Source organism: Uranotaenia lowii, chromosome 2 (genome assembly GCF_029784155.1).
Source record: "Uranotaenia lowii strain MFRU-FL chromosome 2, ASM2978415v1, whole genome shotgun sequence".
NCBI lineage: Eukaryota > Metazoa > Arthropoda > Insecta > Diptera > Culicidae > Uranotaenia > Uranotaenia lowii.
Genome location: NC_073692.1, coordinates 337,122,962 through 337,139,890, shown reverse-complemented (window position 1 = coordinate 337,139,890; position 16,929 = coordinate 337,122,962). Strand labels below are relative to the sequence as shown.

Here is a 16,929-nt window from a genome sequence, read left to right as displayed (position 1 = left end):
AGGTAACAGCATTGTTGTTTTTCTGATGAACACCACCCTTACAATAGTTAGTCCATTTTTGAAGCCTTACGATTTCTTTATCTTAACTTTTATCGAAATGCAGTTCTCCGATGAAATGTTTTTCATAATATGAGCTTTAGGAAACGCCGTATTCAAAAGAAATGCGCCAAAGAGCCAAAGTTATTGATGAAATACTGTTTTTTCATGTTCCTCCCGAACAAAATTGACACATACCACACATAAGGAGTGTATTCGAAAAAAATGCAACACTTTGTTTATAAACAACTTTTGAATGCTAGATGAAAATTGATTAAATTTTCAGTTAATCTATCTAATAAAGTAATGAGTACGTTTACAAAATTTGGTGAAAATCCGTCAAGTGGTTTTTGAGATAGCATCCAATACTGATGTTCATTAACGAAATTTTTTGGGCAGGATCAAGAAAAATCCAGAAAAAAATCCCATTGGGATCCATAACAGCTAGAAATCAACTATTTTACCAAAGTTCACATTGTAAAATGTTTAAGAATTCCTAGAGGATGCAATAGTGAGTTTGAGATTGAATAAAAGTGAAGATTGATTCCATGAAGTTAAGTAATGAGAGAGATTTTTTTATGCTCAATCCGAAAATATCGACTGAAGTAGTGAAAAAAAAAAATAATTTTTTTACTGGTTCGTCCAGCTGATTAATAAACAAATCTGACTTCATTTTTACTAATAAGAAAAGCTGCTCACCGGTAAAATAAACAAAATACGGTAGTCGAATCATGCGCAAAATATTTGGACTGCTAGTGGGGAGATATTTTGAAAAACTTCGTAATGTACAGCAAACGAGCTCTTTAACGGGCACCTGGCAGGTTTCCAACCAGAAACTTTTCGTTAACAAGTCTCACCTGATTTTCTGAGATAGGTAAACAAGGAGAAAAAATTTCAAAATTTAATGTTTAGTACTTGAGGACGCTAACCATCTGTCGAAATTTTCTCTGCAAAGCACTTCAAAAGATCTCACAAATTTTATACTGTATTGAAGATGGATCTGAAATCGTGACATTACGACAAAACTGTAGTGGAGTGATAAAAAGTCAAATTTGTAGTTTTTGTGACGTAGGAGGACAATCGGCGAAATTTGTTATAACTTCGACCAAATTCATAATTTTGAGTTATTTTGAAGGTCAAGCTTCAAGAAACAGAAAACGTTATCAAAAATAACCTTGATTTGAAAAATAGGATGGTTGTTAGTATGCATTAAAGATGGCGAAAATGTTGCCCAAATATTAGAGTCGAAAAAATCTTCATTGGACGTTATCTCAAAAACCACTTAACAGAACATTACATAAAATTGCACATATTAACATTACATTACCAGGTACTTGGCTGCAAATTCCATCAATTTACATTCATGTTTTCAAAAGTTATTCACAATACTATGTGTTGCATTTTTTAGAATACACATCACATAGAATTTACAAATTCCTAAAGCGTACTGCTTGGCTTTACTTATTTTATTATCCTGTATTTAAATAACAACATCATTTTTTAGTTGTAATTAAACTTCCTAAATTAGAAATCAAACAGCATTTCTCATCCACACCTATCAAAAACTTATTGTTTATATTTTAGATGTTTATATTTATTTTTTCCTTCATTGCTTATTGTTTCAGACTGACAATCTACGGATAGATGCAATTCTACTAGATAGAACAAATCAGCCATTAGTAAACCGACACATTATCTACATAAGCATCGATAAAACCCCAGCAGAAATAAATGGTTCAAGATGATAGTGACGGCGAAATTATGGAAGGGTAAGCATCTCAATTTCTCAAAACTCATTGTTATAATTTTTTTTTAAATAATTTTATTAATCATCATCAACGTTAATGGGTGTATCAACTTACAAAATATTCAACCAAATTTTAACCGATTTTCGAAAATTCGATTGTCTCCTTCATGTTGTTCGTTAAAAATAATCCAAGGGCCCTTGAGAGTATGTGTGACTCGATTCGTTATGTTTTTTTTTGATAGAGTAGTTTGCATTCGGCTGCAGTCCGACAAACAAACGGAACAAAAAGTTCTGATAAAACAATTCTAACGATCGATCCATCCGCGTCATCGACGAAAATGGCGGTCAATCACTGGCGATTACATACTACACGCGTTCTTCCACTGCTCCTGGCCTCAAACGACACGGACAAACTGTTTCACGGTGGACGGCTTAGTCTCGTTTTGGTTCAAAACCAATAAAGTTTGGGGGAGGGGAAAGGAAATAGAGAAACAAAATATGGGAATGGGATAATTAAACCTGATGTGTGATCTGGAAATAAACCTCTGGTTTATGGACAGAGCTACCGCTAACATCCGGCACCACCTCCAGGGACACATTTTTGGCTGGCAGCATCAAACACGTAACCGTCGGCACACGAGAACCGATTTTCGTCACACATGGGCCTAAAATATAAAAATGAAATTAGGTAAAATCAAGAATTCAAAAGAATTCCTTTTCCCTTCTTGAAAATAAAATCAGAATGCTTGTTTTAAATCAAAATGCGGAAAGAAAAAAATAAAAAATGATTACACTTGAATATTGAAGTCAGTTAATGAAATATTACTATAATTTTATTGATAAGGTATGTGTTCCCATGTACACAGATAGATTTGCGTTAAAAAGCAGCGCACAAACTTCCAACTTTGACAGAACGCCATTACTCTCACAGTTGATATTTTTTCATCAAATCAAAAACAAACATAAGCTAGATGAACTTATAAACTCTTAGTTCAATGAGTTTCGAACATTTTGCGGGCACTAGGAAAAGAGTAACAGTTATTTTAGTAAAACTAGTGAAAGTTGAGATTGACTCACAAAATAAGCTGTAATATGTTTTTTACGGGAAAATTACGGACATTTAATTAAAATCAAATTAAATGAAGAAGTAATTAGAGTTGCTTTAAAAAAAACTCTCAAAAACTTCAGTATTACGCAATTTCGATATGTTATCCGAACTGTTTGCATCTAGGTTAAAATCTGGAAAATCTAAAATTTTCATTAATACAAGACTAAAATTTGAAAATGATTGTTGATAAATGGTTTGGTTATTCGATTCTGAGGGCTCCAAAAAGAAGTTGTAAGAAATACTAAACTGTCACATAAAGTCTTCCCCGCCATTTATAAGTAAAATCTAGAAATATACTCACATTCCCTGTCGGCACAGAAAGTAGAACCTTGGATTCCGCGGATCAGGAATAATACCATCAAAAGGACACACCGTCATCATCGGTTCGTTACTCATCGAACTGGCAGCGTTCATGGAGGCCAGTTTTGGTAACGAATTCGCCAGGTCCTGCAAATTGGACATCAAACTCATCATCGACTCCGAACCGCCGCCACCAACACCACCACCAGCAGCTCCGGGAGCAGGAGTTGTTTCGAAAGTACCGGTAGCAAAGACCTTAACCAGACCTGGCTGATTTCCGTGCGCGATCGGGGACAGTTGAATTGAAGGACCTTGAGCTCCATTTGCACCCGTGATGATGGGAACACCATCCACGTGGCTTATACTGAACGAATTCATTCCGGGCATATTGCCGGAACCTCCCATGCTGCCCATGCCCGAACCACTCATAGCGCCCATACCATCCATGGAACCCATTGAATTCATAGGACTCATCATATTCATCGGGTGCATGTTGTTCATGCCACCCATGCTGCCCATACTTCCTCCCATGCCACTCATTCCTCCTCCCATGCTACTCATGCTTCCTCCCATGCTATTCATACTGTTCATGCTGTTCATACTGTTCATGCTATTCATGTTGTTCATGCTGTTCATGTTATTCATACTGTTCATGTTGTTCATGTTACTCATACTATTCATATTATTCATTCCTTGTGATCCACCAGCGCCTCCGCCTCCACCCATACCACCTCCACCCATTCCACCGCCACCACCACCAGCACCACCGCCGCCAGCGCCGCCACCTCCTCCAATGGTGCCGGTAGCTAGAATTCCTAGCCTCGAGTTCATCGGATCATACTGAGCCGCCTTGGGAACAGGTTTGATTGGAACCTTCTGCTCTGGTTCGGAAAATAAGGGTCCTGCACCGCCTTCACCTTCAGCATTCGATGCAGTTTCCGAGAACAAGTGGCTATCGCTCGGTGCCATCATGGAAGGGTTCAAAAGTGCAAAAGTTTTATCACTGTTAGCCAAGATTACCGGTACACTTCCAGCTGCCTGGTCACAACCACAAGGTGGCGCCACAGTACTAGTTCCTTCCATGAAATGATCGTCAGCCAAATCATCACATGAACCCGCTGGAGCCGGGGTAGTTGGCATATCGCAAGGTGGCTCCGTCTCTTTGCTCATACAGCCGCAGCTGGGAACTACTTTCGGCTCTGTACCTACGCTCTCCATTGGAGGTGGCATGACTGTGGTCGGATCACTATTACAGCCACAAGCAGATCCGGCAGGTTTAGCAGGTCCCTCCATGAAGCTATCATCCTCCAAATCATCTACAACTACTGCACATGGCGAAGCGGCAGTTGTTACTTCGCCACATAGTGCTGGGGCAGGAGTTGTCATTGGACATGGTGGAGCTGCAGTTGTCATTGGACAAGGCGCAGCTGTTGTTGGGCAAGGGGCAGGAGTTGTCGTTGTCTCCATGCAGGAAGCCGCTGTTGTCGTATCCGAAGATGAACCTCCACTACAACCACAAGCTGGGGCGGGAGGCTGATCAGTCATATCCGAGTAGTCTTCGTAGTAATCATCCTCTGGGTCCGGATAAACATGAGGACAGTAGTTGACTGGATGGCCACAACTAGCGGTGGTCATTCCCTGGCCATCGGCATTATTGGTACAACATGGACAAGCTGCCGGCGTAGCAGCACAACCACAAGCAGGTGTAGTAGGATGCTGTTGACAAACCGGACATGGACAGGCACCTCCTGCCAATGCTGGGATTTGCTGGATCACATACGAACCCCCTTCGGCTGGAGCTCCCGACCCATAAACGTTTACCACAGGAGATGGCGAATAGGGAACATCTTCTCCAACGATCCTCAAATTGGCGTAGTCCTCATAGGAATCAAAATCATCCGATACACTTCGCTGAGCAACGGCCGATGATCCATCTACCTTAGTCTTTCCCTCTAGCAAACCCAAAACAACTTTCGTCATCGGATGTGATCCATCGCCGCAAACGTTATCCGGATCATCTTCATCGTACGCAACCACCGCTACTCCAGCCAGCGAAAGATCCTGGGCAAATTGAAGCTTTTGCTCGATCGACTTTTTATTCTCGTAGGTGTACCAGTTCTGATCCCGGAAAGCATATGGACACTTGCCGGTCTCTTCGAACACTTCGAGCGATCCTCCGTAAAGCCGGTGGCATATTTTATAGTACGGACGCACTTTCATCTTGATAACCGGGGTCCCAAGACGGTATTCGTTCGATTCAAACAGCTTGTAGGTTATGGAGTTCGTTTGAATGACCATCACTAGCTTGTTGGTGCTCAAACCTGCTGCTTTCCATGCACTGATGTGAGAGCTCTAATAAGAAAGTGAAACAAGAGAAGTTTGTTGATTTTTTTTATTTAAATTTCAATGGATAGTTTGATTTTGAAAATTTTGAATGACAATTTTGAAAATTTCTTCTATATGTTTTTTTAAATTTATAAGCCATTGGAAAAAGGGAACAAACCAAATACCTCTATAACTTTTACTAATCAAAATGATTTAAAGCTATTAAGAAAGTTCGTCCTTCATTCATTACCAATAAGGCCGGAACAAATTTCAAATCCTACTTTTGTCACTTGGAGTTAAAACATCTCGGAAGAAATAAAAAATAATACAAATTTTCAATAAATTAGAACAAATTGAATAACAACTTTCAACTTACAAACAAGGGTCCAAGGAAAACCACCCAACGTTCCGGTGAGGGATGTGCTGGCTATGCTTGACTTGGACTACATGTTAGAAATGTACCTTTTCCTTAAAGCTATCGATCTTCGCCTACGATTCTTTTAATTTTTCATGTTACCCTTTCCCCCTCTTATTTTTCCTCTAAAATAAAAGTGTTAAGCTAAGAAATATATTGTAAAAAAACGAGTTTGGCTCCTTAAAACCTTAAGGTATGAGCCGTATCAATAAACAATTTACAAGAAAAAAAACTTACAAACAACATTGTACAAATCCGAAAAAATGAGTTATTTTAGATAAAAATTTCAAAAAAAATTTCGAATTCAAAAAGTGATATAATATCTATTCTCTACAATTCTACTTTCGCTCTTTAAATTGTTTGAATTTTCGAAGAATTTATCTTCATCAAATACCTGAAACTTTATTTATTCCCCTCTTTTGGATTTTCGAAAGGGGGAGGGGGGGGGGGAGGTGACAAAAGAGTCCGGCCTCATTCGAAATGCAAACTATCTTACTATAATACTGTCTCTATCGTCTCAAAGTGCTTTAAGAGTTGTGTATATATTGCAATCCGAACATGACAATTCCTTAAATGACCCACAAAAACCCACAAGTCACTGTTTGAAGATTATAAATGCCCGGATGCCACTGCCACTAGCCATTAATCCAGAATAAAGATCGTAAATTACAAAACAGTCATTTCAAGCCAGTATGCAACTTATTTAGAAAGAGTTTTTTTTTTATTCCTTCTAAAGTCAAACAACAAACGCAATGACTTTATAATCACTTCATGAAACATCATAAAGGTACAAACATCCACGCGTACCTTATGTAATATTTGTCAACTACCTTGTATGTTTGTCAAACATTTAACAAACATAATCAACCAAGTGTATACATACGTGATAGGCGTTCAAAGCCCCCACAAGAAAAGGAACATTCGAATTCAATGAAATTGTTTGTGTTATTCTACGTGAGCATGGGAAGTTTTAATGACCCTGATTACTGATTGGGTCCTATTTTTTTTCAGTTCATTGTTAAATTCTCAGGTGTACGGAACTACCATTTCATCAAATGGGAAACGAACCTATTCGGATAACCTCCTTCTAAATTTTTGAACCATTAACACGTCATGAATTCAAATGATTCTTTGTGAGAAAGTGACTCTGCTCTTTCCCTGGCGACCGTCTAAAATTCGTGAAGCCAAGAAACAGTAGCAGGCGTCCAAGATAGTTTTAAGACAAAGGGATACCAAAAACTCATTATTGCAGTTCAACACTTAAAAACCCAAGGTCGATAAAAAAGTCGGTCCTCTAAATTCAGCTGTTACTTTAGATTCCCAGGGTCGAATAACCAAATAAGTTTTTTTTGAGTTACTTAAAGTGTAGAGAACGAATTTCGACCATTTGTATATTATAAATTTCAGAATTATGAGCTACGTAATGAAATGTGAGGAAACATTTTTTTCAAAAATTGTCACTGCTTTGTCTTTGTGTGCCAAACATCATTACGAGCTAAATTAATTCTTCTAATTCTCTTGAATTTTAACTCTCATCCGTTCCTTATTTTTTTACCCGTGACTGTCCCTGGAGTGTCTATTTGACACTCCTGACTAAAACCACTCTCGGTCCCCAACCGATTTTTACAACATTTATAGTTTTGGAAGCTTTCTAACGTAACTCAAATATGTTTCTCAGACATTATTCACCTACAATACTTCAGTTTACCGTTATTCAAAGTTTAAGTCTAAAATCCGAAAAAAAACATGCTTCGGAAAAAAGACTGTAGATCAGCTACAAAAATATGTTTGAAAATATTATTGTAAATCGGTATAAAATTGACTTTCTGATGAATATAAATTTATTACGAAAATCTTGCAACTATAAACTTTAAATCCAGTGCAAAGTTGTATTTTAGTGTTTTTGAAAATTCTTCAAAAATTCTGTGTTTCCCATTTTGAAAACCTAAAGATGCGAATATGTACCAAAAAACGTCAATGTCTCAATCCTATTTTCAAAATTTATCTGGTGTGACTTAAACAATTTTGACGGTTCATTGATTAAAAAGTACTGTTTTTACACAACTTTTTACATTTTTTATGGCCATGACCTTAAAAAATTTAAAAAATATATATATAATTATGTGTAACGTATAGCTGCTATATTCAGCTTTCATGAACACTAAGTGAAATTTTGTTTGAGCATTCCGTAACTAATCTACAATCTTTTTCCAACGATTTTTTTCTTAGACTTTCACTAACGTAAAACTGAAGAATTGTAGGTGAATAATGTCTGAGAAACATATTTGAGTTACATTACAAGGTTTCCAACTAAAAGTTTTGTAAAAATCGGTTTAAAAACAAGAGGGATATAGCGATTTTAGGCGAGGAGTGTAAAATTGGAACTCAAGGTCTAATTAAGGAGTTTTTTCCTGGGCTTTCAGGGTGCGCCCTTAAAAAATGGATGATCCGCAATGAAACATTTCAAGAATTAAATAAGGGGCCTCGAAGAAATTGTTACAAGCCGCCAAACTTCCAATAGTGTCATATTGACACTATAGAGCGGATTAGGATTAATAAGATGAAAAATTATTTCAAAAAAAATCAAATTACTGACTAGCTGACTGACTGGATTATTTGAAAAAAAAACCAATGCCTTTACCATGTATAATATTTTTTATTCGTTTAGGTTTCGATCTAAAAAACCGAAACGAAAATATTGCAATTTTTATAAAATTTTTAGAAATTTCAATGTTTTGTGAATCAACAGTTCTGGAGACTCCCAAAACGTGAAAAAACGGTAGGCCTTTAAATGATAAGGTATACCTGAACGTTGTCCTGATCATTTTCCGATTCATCCCATGATGATACCAAGAAACACATAATACTTAAATGTTGCTCAACTTGAAGCACTTTCAATTTTTTGAGATAATTTTATTTTACATGTCCGGCATTGAAACGCTATTCGCTGAATTGTCTACTTCGTTTTTGTTAGATAATTATCGTTTTCACTTATTTTTTCTCCAAACTTTTCTACTAGCGGATGAACAAACTCCACCACAAGCAATCAGTCAAGGAAGAATGCTGATACCTACATGCTTTTTTCCAGTGTCTGGCGTTGATCGCTAATAAGTCCGCTAGTTTTTTGTTGACAAATTTATTTTCTTACGGGATTTCTGGAGTAACGGGTGGAGTAACGGATTTACAAACTTCACTAGGTGCAATTCTCCAAGCAAGAATGCTGATAAATGTTATTTTCCACAAGGTGATGAAAGTTGTTTAACCGTAATTTTTCCAAAAATTAAGTTAAAGAATAAACATACAAATAAAAATGTAGCGGATTAACTAGCGAATAGCGTTTAATGCCGACCTTTGCAGATTAGTGATATTAGTATTATTGAACATTGTTAGAAGAAGCTCAACCAAAGCTACAGTTTTCCAGAATTAAACCTGTTATTGATGTTAAAATTGTTTTTTATTTATCACTAGCTGACTCGGTGTGCTTTGCTACATTTACTAGAAATAGTAAAACAATGTACCGTAATCCGGGGTAAGATTGATCACTTTTTTCAATATATTTCGTTTATTTTTTCTGTTAACGGGAATGTGGCATGTTTTATATTTTTAAAACCAGTACTGGACTCCAATGAATGTAAAACATGGATGCAGAAATTTATTAGACTACTTTTAATTTGATTTAAAAATCGTTTTCGTCTTTGTTCAACATTTGATGCTTTGGGGTGACATTGATCAGTCTCTGTTCTGACGGTTTTAAGGAGTTTTTTTTTATCAAAAAGGATAAAAAACACCTTCAGAATATTTACTAATGCTATTTTATCTATTCAACCTTGATTTTTAACGTTTTATTTTAAAAATATTTATAACCGAAAAAATGACTATGATGCTGCCTACATTTAGGGGCAAAAATTATAATTATTGCTAAATAGTTTGAACTTCAAAATACAAATGAAATTTTACCTTCACACATTCCCCTAGGCCCTCCTTCTATTTACATTTTCATTTTTTCCTCAAAGATAACGATTTTATAGGGTTTCTATCCATTTGTCGAATACGGGCTTACTCTTGGGAAATGTCCTTATTTTTTAAATATCAAAAAATTATCATTAAATGACTATAAAAATAGCACTTAAACTATACAAATACAAAGAAAAATAGTTGTTCTTTCACTTTCAACATCCCGTTTGCTTCTAAATTATATTTAGTTCATCAGAAAAGCTGCTTTTTTGCAAGCCTTGGAAAAAACAGATATTTTTGAATTTTGAAATTACATTATTACTAACATAAAAAAAAATTCAAAGACAAACCAAATTTTTCCTTCTTGATACTCAATAAATAGGCTTTCAAATGTAGAAAACAGTTTTCAAAAATTCAAACTACAGGCTAAGTTATAGATGATTATGTGGCAAAATGTCATGTTGATCAAAGCTACCCCGGTGATCAATGTTACCCCGGTTTACGGTACAAAAAATTATTGCAACAAAAAGATTATTTCATTTTTTGAAACGAACCTTGTTTTTAAATTTGTTTTTCAAGGTCTGACATTTTTACTGTTTTATTATTTCATAGGTTCCTTTATTACGCCAAAATGCATGTTTTATTGGATTTTCTACCCTTTCCCTCTTTTAAAGTGGGGAAGGCTCGATTCATATCCAATAACTTGTATAATAAAATCCACCCTTTCCCTCCCCATCTTCCACTACTTGAAGGAGTTAGGCGTTTCTAATAATCAGACCCATTTTTTGGTACCCAAAAACTCTATTATGTCAAGTTTGGATTCATTAGTTGATAAGTTCTTAAGCGATACAACAAAGTTATATGGAACGCTCTCCTTCCCTCCCATTTTCTCCCTTCAAGCCGGAAGGGTTTATAACAATCATAGAAACATATTTCGTACCCTAATACCATCGCATGTCAAATTTGATTCTATTCACTTGATTCATTCACAAATTAAGCCAACAAATTGGATTAGTGCTGCTCTGCCCTTCCTATGTACTAACTTGAAGACGGGTGTGGTCTTAAATCATAATTGGGGCCGTTCTAATATTGCGTAATGCAATTTGGGTAATTTTTAAAACCCCCACCCTCCTACGTAACACATTTATAAGATTTTCAATCAAAAATTCACAAACCGTCAATTCACCCCCTCCCCCCCTAAACGCGTGACGTAATATTTGAATGGGCTCAACCAAGAACCATTTCTTGTGCCCTAATCCTTTTCCATGTGGAATTTGGTCCCATTTCTTAGATAAGTTTTCGAACTGTGCAAAAAATTATTTTAGGAGCCTTCCTCCTTATTTCCTATATCCCCAGTGAAAAATGCAAAAATCATGTAACCATTTCTCGTATCACATTCTCTTCCATGCCAAATTTCCCCTTTTCTATCTCCCAACTGGAAGGAGGGAGTGATACCAAATATTAATTGAAACCTGTTTTGTTCTTGAATATCATTTCTTGCCAAATTCGCATTCGCATTCGCATAAACAGTCGCCTAAAACTTCGGTTGGCGCTTCTCGTCAACTCTCCGTTTTATGAAATTACAGTCATTAAGAATTGCATCACTTTCTCCCAAGATGGTGTTACACTTCCTGACTTTCAATTTCAAAAGAAGCAAAGTCTTCCAATTTGTTGCCTCAGATTATAGAATCTCTTAAATTGAAAAACTTGCCCCCACAGAATGTTGAAGGTGCCCTGGCCGAACCCTGCGGACTGTGTGGGGAAAGGGAAGGGTATATTAGTCACTTTAAGTGACTCACGTTTACTTAAACGGTAGATGCAGAGATCTCTACGATCCACCCATAAACGTGGGGAGGTTTTAGAGTGGTAATTTGGGGAAGGTAAACCCTGGGAGATGCTAGGCCAGCATTGCGGGTGATCATTTCGTCCTACACCTCCTATGCTCCTAAAGTTTCCTACTGAAACTCCTAGAACTGACAGTGAGGCTTATGAACAACAATCTCGAGATGTTTAATATGAATCTATTATTTATTTTCCAGATAAACTCATAAATTTTCAAATCAATTGTTGCAAAACATATTCATGATGAATTAGAAACTTTATAATTTACCTGAACAAAGTAGTAGTAAATTAGATCTTAAAAATTATGATTACATAATTGTTTTGAAAATTTATGGTACAATTTCTAGCTAACCTCAATTTATTATTTATTCTCATACAAGAGTAGTTAAAAATATATTGTATGATCTCAAAATTAAGATCTGAAAAAATGTCGAATTAATCGATGTTATATGAAATCGTAGTAAAGTTACACAAATCTATTCTCCTGTCAGGAATCAAGCTACTTGATTTGAATCGTTTTTGTCATTTTTTTATTTGTCTACCGATTAGACATGAATACGAACCATGTTACTTGTCTTCAAATTTTCGTCTTGTTTAACTGTTTTGAAAAGAACATTTATTACAACATATACCTAACATTAATATCAACAAATGTAAAAATCGAATTGAAAAAGGAAAAATACATCAATATTTTCTTACATTCGAAGCAACTCTTTCAGCCAATTAAAATTGTGGTAAAATAGTTATGTCTTAAGTTGCGCAGAATTTAAACGCTAATGTAAGCGATTGTTTCCTTTGACCGAAACAGAAAACTATAAAAACTCCTATTTAGCTCTGATTTTAAATATTCTAAAGAAAAATTAATGCTTGAAACCGCAAAGAACTATTAATTGAATTCAAATCGAAGTTAACTTAAAACAAAATAGAGATCGATCGATAAAACTACTGATGTAAAAGTTGATAAAATACTGAATACTTAGCTTGAGTTGAGAACTTCTTACAACTCCTTCAAGAACATATTTGAATCAGGCTTGAAAGGACCCTCGGAACATGGTGTCCAGAAATGACCAACGGTGTACCGCAAGACTTCAACCGTCAGGAGGGAACAACTTTCAGAAACTTGATCAGCTCGCTCGAAATTGCTGACCGTTTTTCTGTTTGGCCGAAGGGTACTCACGTGGCTTATGACCGTTAGCCTGTTCTGTAAGATCCATCCACACATATCGTTTGCTCCATTTGAAGCCTTCCATATCGGCATAATAACGATAACAACACTCAATTTTTGTAATATTAGGTGGTATGAAAAAACCCTAGCAATTGCTTTTGCTAAACTAAATCGAGCATTCGAGCAGTCGCAGAAAGCAATTGCTTCGGTTGATATGAATAAAGTTTTTTCTGACAGCTGTTTTCTCAGTCAGGAGATTTTACTTTTAGAACAAGCTAGTTTGGTATGAATAAAGCCCAAATCTGAAGCAATCGCTCGAGAAATCTCCTAGCAATTACTTTATTTTCTAAGCATGCTTGGTAGCAGACTTTTCCAATAAACAAATTCTTCAACAACGTCATGAATTTATAAAATTAGCAATATTACACTGCAATACAATTTAAAAAGGCATTTTCAACATAGATAAAGAACAGTCGAAGTGATAACCCAACTTTTTTCATATTCCTGTTGTTGTATGAAATGATTCGTCTAAGATGAAACAAAACAAATCAATTAGTAAATATTTCAAATTAAAAAAATCCGGCTACAGTGGAAGAAGTCCCAATCGGCTTGAAGTTGGAAGAAAGTTGTAATAATTTAAAACATAATTCAGATCTCCCAAATTTATATGATTTTTTATAATTCAATGATTTAAAAAAACATCTTAAGTTAAGATGCACGCCTATTGCCTATTTTTTTTATATATCGGATTATCCCGATCCGAGAACGTGTGGGAGAGCTTATGATAAATGTTAAAAAGCTAGGCCATTTTTTGTTTGACAATATTCAATTTTCTTTAAACATCAACATACGAGCATGTATTGACTTAAATTTTTCCGATCGTTCTTACACCCACCACCCGCACCGTCGATTTCATGGCTATTTTAGTCGTGCTTTTCATTTTTTTTATTGTCTTCTTTCATTTTACTTTAGAAAATTTCAGATTCTGCTGGTTGGATAGCTCTTTTTTTTTTGAAGCAAAAGCTATGTTCTAAGACTTTAGTACACATCTGCTAAGCAAATGTTTATTCATACCAAACTAAGCAAATGCTTTGGGCTTTTGCTTTGCTTGATTTCGAGCAAAGTAAAAGCTACCGAAGCAATTACTAAACCTTATTCATACCACTAATTATGTCTTCAAATTAAATTAAGAAAACTTGAGCTGGGAAAAACATCAATATCATTTCTTGCCAAATTTGCTTAAATTGTTCTCGAGCTATGCAATAAAAATTGTATGGCAGCCTCACTCCTTCCTTTCTATCTCCCAATGGAAGAAAGGAGGGATCTAAAACAAATTGGGTTCCATTCACTTGAATAGTATTCGAGTTATGTAAAAAATTGTAAAGAAGCCACCCTCCCTCTTCCTATCTCCACCCTATAAGGGAGGAGGACTACCAAAGATTCAGGAAAACATTAATCGCTCCCTAATATCCTCCCACATCGGTATGGAAGCTCCGCCCCACTTTCCTATATCCTCATTGGAAGAAGGATGGGTACCAAATATTGATTGAAACATCTCACGTACCCTAATACCATCCCATGCCAAATTTCGTTCGATTTGCTTGATAATTTTTGAGTTATGTAAAGAATTGTAAGAGAGCCCACTCCTCCTTTCTATCTCCCTACTGGAAAAAGGAAGGGTCTCAAATATTCGTAGAAATATTTCTCGTACCCAAACATCCTTTAATGCCAAATTTGATACCATTTTCTTGATCGGTTCTCGAGTTATGCTAACATTTGTCTATTGTTTGTGAGCCCTTCCTCCTTTTCTGAGAGGGAGAGGGGTCTCAAACCGTAATAAGAACCTTCCTCGGCCTCCAACACCCCCACCTGCTAAGTTTCACGCAAATCGGATTAGTAGTTTACGAGTCTATAGGGTACAGGCAGACAGACAGACAGACAGACAGACCGTCAAGTGATGGTAAACTTTCAAGTGGAGAACTTTGTCCCGAATAATTTTTCTTTGGAAATATGAACCTCAACCAATTAATTCTCAAGAAACTTTTCGTAGAAATTCACCCACCAGGAGCAAAATTTGTTCTAGGTACAAACATTCAACAGTCGACTGGGAAATGCTTAATCAATTTTTATCCTGAACATCTGATCAGTTGACGATTGTTTTTTTTTTTTTTTTTTGTTTCGATTATTGTAAAATTGTTAATTTACTCAAAATAAGGAATATCTTTTTTTTAACCTTATTAAAACCTTCAAACCGCTCAGACCCCAATGACCCGGGTAGTTAGTAGATCTCTAATAAATTATAATAATAATTGAAGCCGCTTATCGCTAATTTCAAACTTATTGGAAACGCTTTCAAGCAATTTTTAGCTTGACGTATGCCAACTTTCTGAGATAGGGAATTTGACCGAATAAATATAAATACACCACTTAAATTGATGAAAATTAGCAGTATTTTGTTAGTGGATTTGAAACATAGCGGATCGTATCTATAATATTCAACTGTTGTTTTCCTGTTCTAGGCATATTATTTCGCATTTAGCAGACGTTTTCGAAAATTTGTGACATAGTGAGAATTTTTTTATCAGAATCACCAGATAAAGTTTCGGCAATGGGAGTTGGATAAAAGCAGAGATAACAACGTTTGAGTGAAAATTTTCTTCAGATCACAATGCTAGATTGAACAGGAAGGTGATTTATCTATAAAAGGCCGGGACAAATATCAAATTCTTATTTTATCATCCTCCTCCCTCCCCTCTCCCCTTCTATTTAACCAGATATCTTGAAGGGTGGAACAAATAAAGTTTAAGGTATTCTGATGAAAAATTTGATTATTTCTTCGAAAATTTAAACAATTGAACGATCGAATGTCAAAGCACAGAAGACAGGATTTGTATCAACCATTTTTTTTTTCAATTTTCTCTCTAAAATAACACGATTTTTCTATTTTATACAATGTAGATTGTAAGCAAGTTTGTTGCAAAGAAAGTTTTGTCAATTCGTTCCAATTTCATGAAATTTTGGATTTTTTTGTATCAGCCCCACTCGCGATGTTTCAACTCCAAGGGACCAAAAAGGATTCCAAATTTGTTCCAGCCTTGTACTTAAAAATATTTATGGAGAAAATTTAATGAAAATGATTCAAGATGGAGAAGCCGTGTACCTAAACCCATATGATATGTAAGTTTGATTGATGTTTTTTATCGTAATTTAAACGCTGATTTCAAGACTTCAAAATACTTACTACGCAGTTTGGAGCAGTATCACTGCTCGAGTAAAGCGGAGCAATGAGAGAAGTTTTCTTCAACCTTTTGAACTCGGTGGTGCTCAATATGACGAAATGAGCCGCAGCATCCAACTGCTTGACGGGATAGTTCTTCTCGATTACCATTGGATTACTCGGGACAGTAACTGTAAGCATAAGCATGCGCTTATCACAAGCTGCCCGTAGCTCCTGCAGAAGTTTCGCATAGCTTTCCTGTCGATGGAAACGGATATCAATGATATAAATTTGAATTTTAAACGTTTAACATACTTTATCATTTTGAAGAGGGTAAAACCACGCGATATCCAAACCCTGAAAACCATTAATCACAGCAAACTGGACCATATTTTTGACGAAAGAGGATCGCCGGTTTGGATCAACAGCTAAATGGGCAAACAGTTCCGGCGGTACCGCGGGTCCTCCAAAAGACGCCAAAAATTTTATATCTGGTTTCGAATCACGTAGCACTTTGAACTCCGATTTTTCCTCTTTAAAAATAAAAATAAAAATTACATAACCCGTTCTTACACTCTAATTCTTAAAGTAACTCACTTTCTCCATTGAAACATGGTAAGGGTCGTCCATCGGGACTAACCATCAGATCCGTCACTTTCACATAACCATTGGCAATGTCCTCCAGCTTCAAGGTGGCAACACTAGAACTTTTCACACTAAGAAACAAATCCAACTTGGCTGTTTCCACCAAACCTAACAGAAAGCCCTGTGGAACCATCCACAGGACCAACCCGAGACACCATTGTCGGGACATCCACAT

The 16,929-nt window shown here is 36.1% G+C and overlaps 1 protein-coding gene across 1 annotated transcript; it reads right to left on the bottom strand.

Moving 5' to 3' along the window:
• Positions 1–1,890: 1,890 nt before the first annotated feature.
• LOC129743009 (uncharacterized) lies at positions 1,891–16,929 on the bottom strand. Its single transcript, XM_055734953.1, has 5 exons — positions 16,707–16,929; positions 16,425–16,642; positions 16,134–16,367; positions 3,193–5,543; positions 1,891–2,448 (listed from the first exon to the last, which is right to left on the bottom strand). Exons 1-5 carry the CDS (start codon positions 16,927–16,929, stop codon positions 2,352–2,354), a joined length of 3,123 nt encoding a protein of 1,040 aa, XP_055590928.1. The 3' UTR covers positions 1,891–2,351.